Raw genomic sequence first — 12225 nt, forward strand, 5'->3', positions numbered from 1 at the left:
TGAGACTGACTCCATTTGGACTCTGAGGAAGAAAAGCATTCATCTCAGCTCCACCCTTTGCTGACACCCAATTAGAAAGCTCTCTCTGGCTATCTATACCAGCCACTGCAGCAGTCAGTCTCTTCCTCCCTACCGCTTCCTCTCTTAGCTAGAATCGTGACCTTAATTATCCATCCAAACCTCCCCTAACCAAAAGTTATAACCCTGTGATCCTGTCAGCCCTGCACTACTCCTACACGTATGCCATGGATGGGTTTGTGCCACTGTGACACCCCCAAAATCTCTCCCCTTGTCTTTCCTATCAGGAGTCATGCCCCTATAAGCCCTCAAGTTGTGCCCACCACAGAATGGCAGAAAATCTACAACTCAATTCCACCTTCCTATGCCCAACCTTCTTCATACTGACTGGCTTTCCAGGGCTAGGAAGTACCCAGACTTGGCTGACACTGGTCTTTGGGCCCATTTATCTGCTGGCCCTGCTGGGCAATGGAGCACTGTTGGCAGTGATATGGATAGACTCCACAGTGCAGCAGCCCATGTTTCTACTCCTGGCCGTGTTGGCAGCCACAGATCTGGGCTTAGCCACATCTATAGCTCCAGGGTTGTTGGCTGTACTGTGGCTTGGGCCCCAATCTGTGCCATATGCTATGTGCCTGGTCCAGATGTTCTTTGTACATGCACTGACTGCCATGGAATCCGGTGTGCTTTTGGCCATGGCCTGTGATCGTGCTGTGGCAATAGGGTGTCCACTGCACTACTCTGTCCTGGTCACCAAAGCCCGTGTGGGTTTTGCAGCCCTGGCACTGGCACTGAAAGCTGTGGCTATTGTTGTGCCTTTCCCACTGCTGGTGGCAAAGTTTGAGCACTTCCAAGCCAAGACCATAGGCCATACCTATTGTGCACACATGGCGGTGGTAGAGCTGGTGGTGGGTAACACACAGGCCAACAACTTATATGGTCTGGCACTTTCACTGGCCATCTCAGGTATGGATATTCTGGGTATCACTGGCTCCTATGGACTCATTGCCCATGCTGTGCTGCAGCTGCCTACCCGGGAGGCCTGTGCCAAGGCCTTTGGTACATGCACTTCTCACATTTGTGTCATTCTGGCCTTCTATATACCTGGTCTCTTCTCCTACCTCACACACCACTTTGGTCATCACACTGTCCCAAAGCCTGTGCACATCCTTCTTTCCAACATCTACTTGCTGCTGCCACCTGCCCTCAACCCCCTCATCTACGGGGCCCGCACCAAGCAGATCAGGGACCGACTCCTGGAAACCTTCAGATTCAGAAAAAGCCTGTTGTGATGACCAGTGCTAACAATGGAGCCTGAGAGTGAAGGAGGGGAGACACTTGGAGGGGATTCTGGAGTGTGGATTATGTTATCTTCAGCCACTGTCGGCATATGACTGTTATCATCACTTAACAGGTACTTGCTGTGGAGTCCCTACTATGTAAAATACTGACATCTGTAGACTTTGACTTAAACATTACCATGCAGGAAAAATTAGTGTAGGATCATAATAAACAAAATCTAACTTAACTCCCTTTCCTGCTCCCCACCTCCATTATTTCAACCTAATTCTGCCCATGTTCCCACACAAAAGCTCCTCTACAGATCCCAAATTTGAGGGAAGTGCTTGGCACTGCTGCAGAGGGTGGCACTGTCTCTGGAGTCAAGTGCTTGGGTACCTGTCTGGAATCAGAGCCCTCTCTATTCCCGGAGCCAGATTTTTTCAGCCTGCTCTCAGGAAGTGAGTTACACAGGCTAATCTCCCACCTTCTGATAATCTAAATAATGTGCCCTGTGGTACCAGTCTGGCCACTTCAAATTCAAAGAATCCTCTTTTGGTCTCATGTGTAATTACTATTCCTCCTTCCCCCAACTCCCACTAAAGCCCCCAAAATTAACAGCGAGAACTTCTTCTCTGTGACTGCAGCTTCAGAGGTCAGGAGTCCAACTGAAAGAAATGTTGATATCCCAGAAAATCACTGCAATCACAATCTGCCCTTTTGTGCACCCTCAACAAGAAGGTACAATACCCAGATAAAATCCCCATCAGCACCTCCATTTGTCCTGGCCAACATCACTAGAAGCATGTGATGTTAGTGCAGTATAATGAAATATTTCACACTTCTGTAACTGCCAGGGCAGCAAGAACAGGAAGTGTGGTGGTGTTGCCCAACAGGGGATTCATTTCCAGCTAAGACACCACACTGACAGGGACATTACATAACAAAAGGTCTTTCATGCCATCATGGAGTTCAGAATAAGTATAATCTGACAGAAGGCAGGGAGTCGCTGTTACGAGATCAGAAAAAGCTGCAGACTGCAAAGGCAAACCCAAGCTCTACAGCAAATCGATCACAACCACAGGTACTGGAGTTGGCCATGAAGACCTGAAGCCAGGAGCAACCCAGTCCACTCAGCACAGATAGCTGGACCAAGCACCATGGGACACCACCCAGGTGAGGAGGCTGCAGATCAGAAAAAGTAGATGATGCTATCCCTGGTGCCACACTGAGTCTTACCAGGTCATCAGTAACAAGGACTAAAGAGCGCAGAAGTTCTGTATGATTTTTCAGAGGCATCGTCACACTGTATACATACAAGTAGACACAGAGAAAATCTACAATCAACCTAAGTGTGGGCTCATTCATTTTCAAGAGGTTCTGAGTTTAAATGGCCTCCGAGCAATGATTTTGCAGATAACTGACACAATTCTAATCCTAATGAGCCATAAGTTTTGAAGATGTTCATATCCTTCTCTTAAATTCCCCTTTATTGCAGTGAGCTATCGTACCACTCAGCCTGCAATAAAGTGAGCTATGATCGCACCACTGTCTCAAAAAATAAATAAATTCCTCCTTAATAAATCTATCCTAAGAAAATAATCGAGATGTGAACAAGGATATATGCAGTAATATATTTATTGATTATAAATATATATATGTGTGATAATCCCGTGTCTCACATACATACAGGTATACCATTTTTTGCCTTTCCCCTCTGATACATGAAAGGGAAATCATCTGCAGCCAACGTTCATAAACAATGAATTTTGTCACCCTCCCACCACAGGAAAACTCTCTTCTAAGGCACCTTCAACCTCTGGTTGTGCGCAACTTCCACAGTAGCCGGTTCCTGAGCTGTACGTTGTCCATTGCAGCAACTTTCTTCCTTCAAGCTAAAAGTCCATTCCCTTGGACATTTGTATCTTGTTCCAAATAGAGATTTCATACATACCTACCATGTGATGTGTTTCAAGAGCTTTACCACACTCTCATTCCTCATAACAACCTGAGAATTATAAGCCCACAATCCCTCATCCATAATTCCCAAAATTTTTTTAAAAAACCTCTGAAGAAACAATTTTCATTTATAACTTTGGCCCAAAACCTGACACCTCAACCATCATGATCTTACTTATCTTTATTTATCTCATTTAGTGTGAATATTCATACATCTAACTGCAGAAATGTTGATGTGTTTGATTATGGGGCACTGTCCTGAATCCCAATGGGGTAGTCCTTAATATATATGTATCATATTCCTTTTCTATAATCTGAAAAAATCTGAATTCCAAAATATCTGTCCCTAAAAATTTCAAATAAGATATGAGGGGGTCTGTGTGATTATCCTTGCAGTCTGAGAGACATGAAGAGGCTTGTTAGTGCTCTTTGTCACTCTAAAGTCTTTGTTGTCAATACTATTCTATACAGCCCTACAGGTTCATACAGAGAACTTCATGTTCTCTGGATAAAAGACCCATCTGTTTGTTCCCCTCATGCATTCATCCTCTCCATTCTCATCCTCTCCATTCTCATCCTCTCCATTCACCCTCAGATATCCTGCAAATGGTCTGTCCCTCATGCCGCACCAGAGGCAAATCTTATAAGCAGGATATGGCCCAAAGAGCCCAGCCCTTAGGCTTACCAGCTCCATCCAGGACCCAGCTGTCATCCATTTTCCTTCAGTAACTTTTAGTCTCAATCACTCTGAGTCAAAACAAAAGACAGACTTACTTAGTGTTGGCGTAGATCAGTATGGAATTTTGGGATCCTAGGGAATCGGGAAAATCAGAGAGCAAGAGTAAGGTGGCAGAAGAAGGTATGGGTTTCTAACTGAAAAGTTAATCAGTCAGAAGTTTTCAGTCGCAATTTCCCCTCTAAGCCACTCTCCCAAAAGTCCTAAAGAGATCCTCCTTGTTCTTTTTTTAAAATTTGTATAAATTCAAAGGGTACAAGTGCAATTTTGTTATATGCGTAGATTCCATAGTGGTAAAGTCACCACAGTCCACCATACCTGCACCGACTTCATCCCTCCCCTTCTCATTCTTGAATCCCCTCGGGATCTGGATGTACATCATTCTCTATCAGTCACTCTCATTGTCTCTGTACTGCTGCATCTCTGTCTCCTTGCACCATTTGACGGTTTTATCACATACCTGTGACTCTTGTCCTCATGTATGTCTCTCTCTATTTCCACCTGCCTCACTCAGAATTCTTTCCTGGAAAGAACGGAGGTGCAGCTATACTATACCAGGTGACCTCTTTTTGTCAACCATAATAAAAATGTGCTAAAGGGGCATTAGAAGGAAAAAACTTGGTTTCACTTGTCTTAGTAAGAAACCTGGGGTTTCTGATTTGGTTCATCGTGGCTCCTCTCTTATCCTGACCATTTCCTTTTCACTAAACCACTTGGTACTTTCCATCTGGCAGACACCCCTCCCACCACACACTAAAGTGAGCAACAGGTTAAAGGTGCAGTCAAGCAGACTTCTACCTGAATCCTAGATCCTCTATAAACACACCATATGCCTTAACCTCTCTGAGCCTGTTACTCCACTTGTAAAATGAGATAATAGTAGTAACTACTTCAAGAGGATACCAAATGGATCAACTAATAGAATGAATTTAAAGTATCTGGCACAGCCCCTAACACAAAAGAGCTCAACATCAATATTTGGGATAATTTCTCTCCTAGAAATATTTGATATTAATTCCTCTCTTGGAAAACAGGACCACACCCACTGTAAAAATTTTACTCAAAGACCCAGCACCTGGATCTATAGCTCTATCTAAGGAGACCTGCCCTCCTGAAGCCAGTTACATCTCCTTTAGAAAAATGTTCCTAACATTCTTCCCCACCACTGCAGGACCTTTCCCTATGCTACCACTCATATCATCTAGCCAGCTCAGATGACAGCCAATTTTGTGGGACTGCTCTTCAGAGCTACGCTGGGCTGGGCTAGGGGAGGATACCTCCTACACATAAGAGGTCTTCCTGGGCACAAAGGAGACTCTCCAGAGAGACTCAGAGAAAGGACTCTTTGAACAGATAAGGTACGAAGTGGAAAAGTAACTACGGGAAAGGCTCTCTAGAATGATTCTTCTTTAGCAAAAGCAAAACACAGTTGAGATCTCTGAATAAAGACATAAAAGGAGATAACACTAATAATTAGCTCTTATTAGATAAGAGCTAATATTCCAGCTCTTATCTAGCTATTAGGCACAAATCAGACTAGGACAGGGAGTGGAGCATGAAGAAATTTTTCCTCAAATTTACCTAGGTAATTCTGGCTTCCTGAAAATTCTCTCGTTACCAAGGCAACATTATCCCAATTATATTCTTACCCTCCACGTTGTCACACTGCTCAGCACAGCAACCTCCTACACAAACCTGGTTTTCATTGCAATTGTAACCCACCCATTAATAATGGTTTTCAACCTAAGCTATGCATTAAAATTGCCTGAGGAGTTTTTAGAAATTGTGATGCCTAGGCACACCCCTGACCAATTAAATCAGAATCTCTGGGGTTTTGATCCCGGTACCAGTAATTTTTAAGCTCCCAGGCGATTTCATAGTGCAGTCAAGGTTGAGAACCACCACTTGGTTCTCAGTATAAGCCCTGATCTATACAGTCATGCATTGCTTAACAACAGGATATGTTCCGAGAAATGCATCCTTAGGCAATTTTATCATTGTGCAAACATTGTAGAGTGTACTTACACAAACCTAGATGGTATAGCCTACAACATACCTAGACTCTAAGGTATAGTCTATTGCTCTTGGGCTACAAATTTGCACAGCATGTTACTATAGGGAATACTATAAGAAATTGTAAAACAATGGTATTTGTATATCAAAACTTACCTAAACATAGGAAAAGTTCAGTAAAAATATGGTATTATAATCTTATGGTGTCAGACCACTGTCAGTCATGTATCATTTTCCAAAACACTGTTATGTGGCTCATGATTGTACTTCTCCCATGTCCTTTAGGACCCCAATCCAACCTCACAGAGAAGCAGCTGCAGCTAAGAAGATAGTAAATTGCTTCAGAGATGCTGCAGAAGGGAGGAGAGGCCTGATCCTGTTTCCTTAAAGAATTCAGACCAAGAACTATACGCACATATACACATATACAAACACACCCTAACAGACACCTGCATTTTCTGCCCCTAATACAAGAGGATGGATAGGTGACTCAAGAGTATGAATTATAGGCTGTGGTGAAGCTAGGAAAGTCACTGTCCTCTCCCTATCCCAGGCACAATTATCTGTCAGGACCTCTATGACGTCATGCAGTGGCTTAGGGCCCAAGGCTTGAGGTCTCACCTCCCTGGGCCGCTTGGGGTTCCCGCAGCAGCTACTGCCCTGCCCAGTCCCTCCCATACCCCACCATGTTGGTTGGTACCCCCCACCTGCTGACACTAAATGAAGCTGATGCCACCTGGACCCTCATCAAGGATAAGGTAGGTAAAGTAAGGATGCTAAAGAGGAAGTAACAAAGTGTGACCTGCATGGGTCTGAGCAGCTTGAGAGTAGGAAGGGGTGGGAAGCCTGAAGACAATAATAACATTTACTCAGTGATTCCATATGTGCCAGGCATTGCAGCAAAGTTATTGGCACAAACTGCCCTATTTAATGACAACTGCAAAAACAGTAAAAAAGGTTCACTGAAAAGCAATGTACAGGGAATTATGAGCAAAAAGGAAACATGCTAAGTGAGGGGTAAGACAGGATATCAGGAAGGCTTCCTGGAAAGAGTGACATTCTAGCTAGGCAAACGAGTTATTCATACAAAGAGGTAGAGGAGAACCTGACAAAAGATGCTTAATAAATATCTAAATTAGTTAATGAGCAGGAGGGTGATGAGTGCATAATATATTAATTAAATGTAGAGCATTTTTAAAAATAAGGAGAGGAAAAAGAACAACTCATATTTGAGAACTCCTAATAATCTAATAATCTTCTAGAGCAGGGTTCAAAGAAGCAATGGTAAAAATAAGGCCAAAGATATATAGGGGCTAATCTTAGAACCTGGACTTCCTATAGAACCAGCTTCCTATACAATCTGAACCTTACCTTCAACTCTTTCACAGATCTCCTCCAACTTAACTTTCACAAAATAAGAAATTTGGGTTTCAAGGCAAATTTGTATATTTTAAGGAGCAGGAAGATCTCAGCTGTATCTGGGTTGCAGGTATCCAACAAATCCCACCAAATCACTTCTCAGCTGCAAGCTGATGGCAGGAAATTTCAGATCGGAGAAATTAAAGAAATCAGGTTCTGATTTCTTTAAAATTTAAATTGAAATTTAAGAAATCAGGTTCTGACTATGTGATTTGAAGGAAGGTGAATTTAAAACATTCATAGAAGTCAGCCTACCAAGCTTTAAAAAAAAACATCTTAAAGCAGTGCTTACCACACTCAAAGAAGATTTAATGGCATGCTGCTCCCATTCCAAATAGGGTAGCTGCTTACTACAAAGGCCAGTTTCCCAGGGAATCAAAAACAGGAGAGCTCAAGGTTTCCCAAGTATTAGATCAACTGGTTTCAGCAGTGTAGAAGGCTGATCCTGGACTAGATCAAGCAGAATTAGAGTGAAAATAAACAGTCTCCCATTAGTAAAAAGCTATACCATCTCTGAGTATCAAAAAACTTATTTCTTATCTTATTTAAATTAAAAATTTTTAGGAAAATTGGCAGGACAAATCACTGGTATTACAGGGAAAATTCAAGGATTAGGTCACCTTTGAGTGACCTGGTTTTCTGTGTCCAAAACCACTGAGTTTACTGAACATATGGTAAAACATTTGGCTAAACAGAATGTGGCTCAAGAGCTCCACATTCAGAATTCAAAGCAACCAAGAGACATCTAGGAAGACAATATTCCATCATTACTTTCCTGGGACACCCCTGGGAAACCTAAATTTGTGGGCCTAAGGTCCATATAATTTCTAACCAGAAGCAGAATTTCAATAGGAGCACACAGTAGTCTTAAATAGTGATTCTCCCAAGAACAGAGTCTCCCTAATGAAAAACTGAGCTCCTTATTTTTCATATTTAGGATAACCACTGGGGCTGTCAAGGTTAAGCAGGGTTAGAATTCGGCAACTTAATGCCTGTCAGCATAGAGGAAAAGCATGTGGGGAATAAAGAGCCTCCAGCTAAACCAGAGATTCACCCTTTTAGCAGAAACTTGGATAATAAGCACCACATATTTTAAATGTCACACTCCTATCACAGGGACCTCTTCTGGAGATACTCTCATTTGCCTTAGTTGTGCAGGCTCCTTGACACCAAAGGAACAATTAGGGTGAGATTCTGATGTCATGTTTGGTGCCTCTGAGTTCCTGGTCATGGGGCAAAACATTGCATCCAAAAACATTAACCCGCCAGTGTCCTGCTCTCTCCCCTGGAAGCTCAAGTGGTCCTTCTCAGAGCCCCACCCAAAAGGAAATGTTTCAATGAAGCAAAGGAGAGGGAATAATGGGTCAGTGTTCCATGCAGACCACAAAAGAACATCAGTTATTCCTTTGGCCAGGTGACAAGACAGTAGTCTACAAGCTACCTCAGCTTATCCAAGGTGCCGATGCAATTCCATAGTTAGCTACCTTCCTCTTATGCTAGGAGGCAGTACTTCCAAAACAGCTTTGTAGCAAAAAGCACATCAGCCTTAAGGGGCCACTGGTGAATTCTACCAGAAGGCCAGCAAAGAGAGCAATGCCATCAGTAAGGGCATAGACGTGGAATTTGGGGCTGGAGGTAGGGAGTAAATGGGCTCAAATATAAGAGATGCCCAAAGAGGAAATTCTGTGTGCCCTTGCTCCCTAGTAGAGCAGAGAACCAGAAACGTCAGCCACAAAATCCTGAATGGGTTGAAACCATAATACTTAGGTATAATCACTAGAGAGTCTCTTATAGGATCTCCCAGTTAGTCAGGAGGTCAACTTTCCAAGGTTAGCAACACCAAAAAGGCCATGACAAAACAAACAAAAACAAAAAAACCACACACAGGAGGAAGTAAAATCCCTGAAAGCATAGTGTAACTAGCATTATAAAGATGAGGCCTCAAATTCGCTACAAAAAATACCCCTTGCAGCTAGGGTAGAAGGTACATACTAAAAGGTAATAGATATGGTATAAGAATGGACATTTCAAATCTATTTCTGTGAAACCTATTCTTGATTAAAGACATCACCCATGTAACCAGTCACCTAAGAAGAATCCTTGAAGATTCCTTTTTTTTTTTTCCTTGAGGCTCTGTTGAATGCAGTGGCACCGTCTCGGCTCACTGCAACCTCCACCTCTGAGGTTCAAGTGATTTTCCTGCCTCAGTATCCCAAGTAGCTGGAATTACAGGCATGTGCCACCGAGACTGACTAATTTTTCTATTTTTAGTAGACATAGTTTCACCATGTTGGCCAGGCTGGTCTCCAACTTCTGACCTCAGGTGATCCACCCTCCTCAGCCTCCCAAAGTGCTGAAATTACAGGCATGAGCCACTGTGCATGGCTGAGGATTCTTTTTTCCATACCTCCTAAGTGACCAAGTTCTACTAATTCTATAACCTAAATATCTCTATTATCTTCTCCCACCATTTTAGTTCAGGACCTTATTATGCCTTTCCTGGAGTACTGCAATACTTTTCGCTGATTTATAGCCTCTCATTTTATGCCTTCCTGTTAAAAATTAGCCTTCTGGCCAGCAGCAGTGGCTCACACCTGTAATCTCAGCACTTTGGGAGGCTGAGGTGGGCGTATTTCCTGAGCTCAAGAGTTTGAAACCAGCCTGGACAACATGATGAAACTCCATCTCTAATAAAAATACAAAAAAATTAGCCAGGTATGGTGGTGGGTGCCTGCAGTCCCAGATACTTGGGAGGCTAAGGCAGGAGAATCACTTGAACGCAGGAGGCAGAGGTTGCAGTGAGCACAGATTGCGCCACTACACTCCAGCCTGGACGACAGGAGACTCTGTCTCGAAAAAAAAAAAAAAAAATTAGCTTTCTAAAACACCTATCTGATCCTGTTCCTCATACCTAGAGCCCTTCAAGTGGCTTCCCACTGCCTTCAGGACAAAATCACTTGGCGTACACACAAGTCTTTCATAATCTAGTTCCTGTGTGCCTTTACCTCTTCATACCCTACATACAAGCAATATAATATTATGTGTTCCTAAATGTGCCCCTCTTGGTTTGTAAATTCAAGTTTTTTCACTGGCGACTCTTATGCCTGAATTGACCATTCTCCTACCTAGGTAATTCCTTCAAAACTCAAGTACCACCACCTAGAGACCTTCTTTGATACTCTGTGAAAGATAAAGACTGTTGAATCACTTCTTGTCTCCTTCACACCTTGCTCTCTATTAATATTTCACATAGCTGTTTACATTTTTGTAAACTATATTAGGACAAAGAGGAAGTCTCATTCTTTTGTTTTCCCAGTATCTAGCATAGTTTGGCATATAGACATCAAGGTTTTGCTGCAGGAGAGAGCTGGGAGATAAGCAAAAAGCATAAATCTGACCACATTATAGAAATGTAACTGAACAGTGACCACTAGGGTAGAGTCAATCTAGAGTAGGCAACCAGTTAACTCCTGACCTTAAGTCCCTGACCTATAAACTGGCCACCTGCAGGTCATCGAGGAGCACATTGGGCCCAACGCAGTAGCAGTACCTTTCCTGTCAGATGCAGCCTGCTATGACCTACTGGGTGTGCTGGTAAAACAGTCCCGCCCAGCCCATACCCGCCTGGCTTTGCCAGGTCGGCAGGGCCGGAGGGCATTGAAACCAGTGGGGCCACTACCAAACCTCCTGAAGCAGGCAGGATCTGAGGGTGCCTTCGCCCACTGCACTCAGGAATATTCACCAAATGGCCAAGCAGAGATAGCCTATGAAGAGATACGAATGTTGGATGGGCAGCCCTGTAGGATCCGCCTACATATGGGTGGCCTGCGCAAGAAGGTTGCCTTCCTGTTGCTGCCACCAGGGCAGGTGAGCCTACAGCAGACTCTTCCCTGGCTCCGAAGCACCCATAGCATCTATGTCATCTACCAGGTCTTCTCTTGTTCCTGGCTGCAGCTGGGGCTGACGCCTACAGACCGTGAGTCCCAGCTGCTCCGGTTACATCGGTCATTACCTGTTGCCTTCTCCTGCCTCAAGTTTTCACTGCAGCCCAAGGGTGTGCTGGGACCACAGAAGCCTCTGACTAAAGATCCATTGCCCCATGGGGCCAACTGGGTCAGACCCAACCTCAGCATCATGCCACCTCTGGCCTCCACATCAGCACCTGCTGATACACCTGAAGCTGCCAATGTGCCCCCACCTGTTCCAGCCCCACCTATACCACCTCCTCGGGAAGGGCCAGAGGGCAAACCCACCAGATTCTCCTACAAGGGCCGAAACTTCTTCCAGAGGGGGCCCCAGATATTGTCAGGTACTACTGGGGAAATGACAGACAGATGGGAGGGATAAAGTGGAGGGACAAGGCATGAGGGGTAAATCTGTGGGGAATCCATGACTCAGCACAGGGCTCTGGTGAAAGAGATGGAATGAGGGAGCCTGGGGAGGATGAGATGGAATGAGGAGGACCTGGTAAGGGGATTGGGATGGCACAGAGGACCAGAGGGAAAATCTAGGGAGGAAAAAGACCAGGCATGAATCAAGCTGTGACTATCCCCAACCCTGGCAGAGAACTGGCTCTTCAGCCCCCGCAGCCCTCCACCAGGAGCCCAGGTTGGGGGCCCTGGGGACCCCGACGGACACTCCATGTCCCTGCCCCTGCTGCAGGGTCTGTCCTCGGAGTTTGACAGCGATGACTGAAGCTGAAGCAAAAGATTCAGGGGGCAAAGCCCCCAAGATCTGGTATAGGGGTACTGGTTTCTAATAAACATCAGCTGCTGCTCCCCCAAACCATCCTGGGCCCATGC

The 12225-nt window shown here is 44.4% G+C and overlaps 2 protein-coding genes across 2 annotated transcripts; both read left to right on the forward strand.

The window, feature by feature from the left end:
* Positions 1–276: 276 nt before the first annotated feature.
* Positions 277–1375, forward strand: LOC116525035 (olfactory receptor 52W1). Its single transcript, XM_032240553.1, has one exon. It carries the CDS (start codon positions 348–350, stop codon positions 1308–1310), a length of 963 nt encoding a protein of 320 aa, XP_032096444.1. The 5' UTR covers positions 277–347; the 3' UTR covers positions 1311–1375.
* A 5315-nt stretch (positions 1376–6690) lies between these two features.
* On the forward strand, positions 6691–12208 carry CUNH11orf42 (chromosome unknown C11orf42 homolog). Its single transcript, XM_032240555.1, has 3 exons — positions 6691–6762; positions 10934–11732; positions 11988–12208. The coding sequence occupies exons 1-3, from the start codon at positions 6691–6693 to the stop codon at positions 12116–12118; spliced, it is 1002 nt and encodes a 333-aa protein (XP_032096446.1). The 3' UTR covers positions 12119–12208.
* The last annotated feature ends 17 nt before the right edge of the window (positions 12209–12225 follow it).

Source organism: Sapajus apella, unplaced genomic scaffold, assembly GCF_009761245.1.
Source record: "Sapajus apella isolate SASKATOON/1434 unplaced genomic scaffold, GSC_monkey_1.0 scaffold47, whole genome shotgun sequence".
Taxonomy (NCBI): domain Eukaryota; kingdom Metazoa; phylum Chordata; class Mammalia; order Primates; family Cebidae; genus Sapajus; species Sapajus apella.

What these genes read in the sequence shown, in the direction of transcription:
- LOC116525035 (XM_032240553.1), top strand. Translation starts at nt 348, where the DNA reads ATGGCAGAAAATCTACAACTCAATTCCACCTTCCTATGCCCAACCTTC.
- CUNH11orf42 (XM_032240555.1), top strand. Translation starts at nt 6,691, where the DNA reads ATGTTGGTTGGTACCCCCCACCTGCTGACACTAAATGAAGCTGATGCC. An exon ending in GGACCCTCATCAAGGATAAG is followed by an intron (nt 6,763 to 10,933) that starts GTAGGTAAAGTA and finishes GGCCACCTGCAG; the next exon opens with GTCATCGAGGAGCACATTGG. An exon ending in GGGGCCCCAGATATTGTCAG is followed by an intron (nt 11,733 to 11,987) that starts GTACTACTGGGG and finishes CAACCCTGGCAG; the next exon opens with AGAACTGGCTCTTCAGCCCC.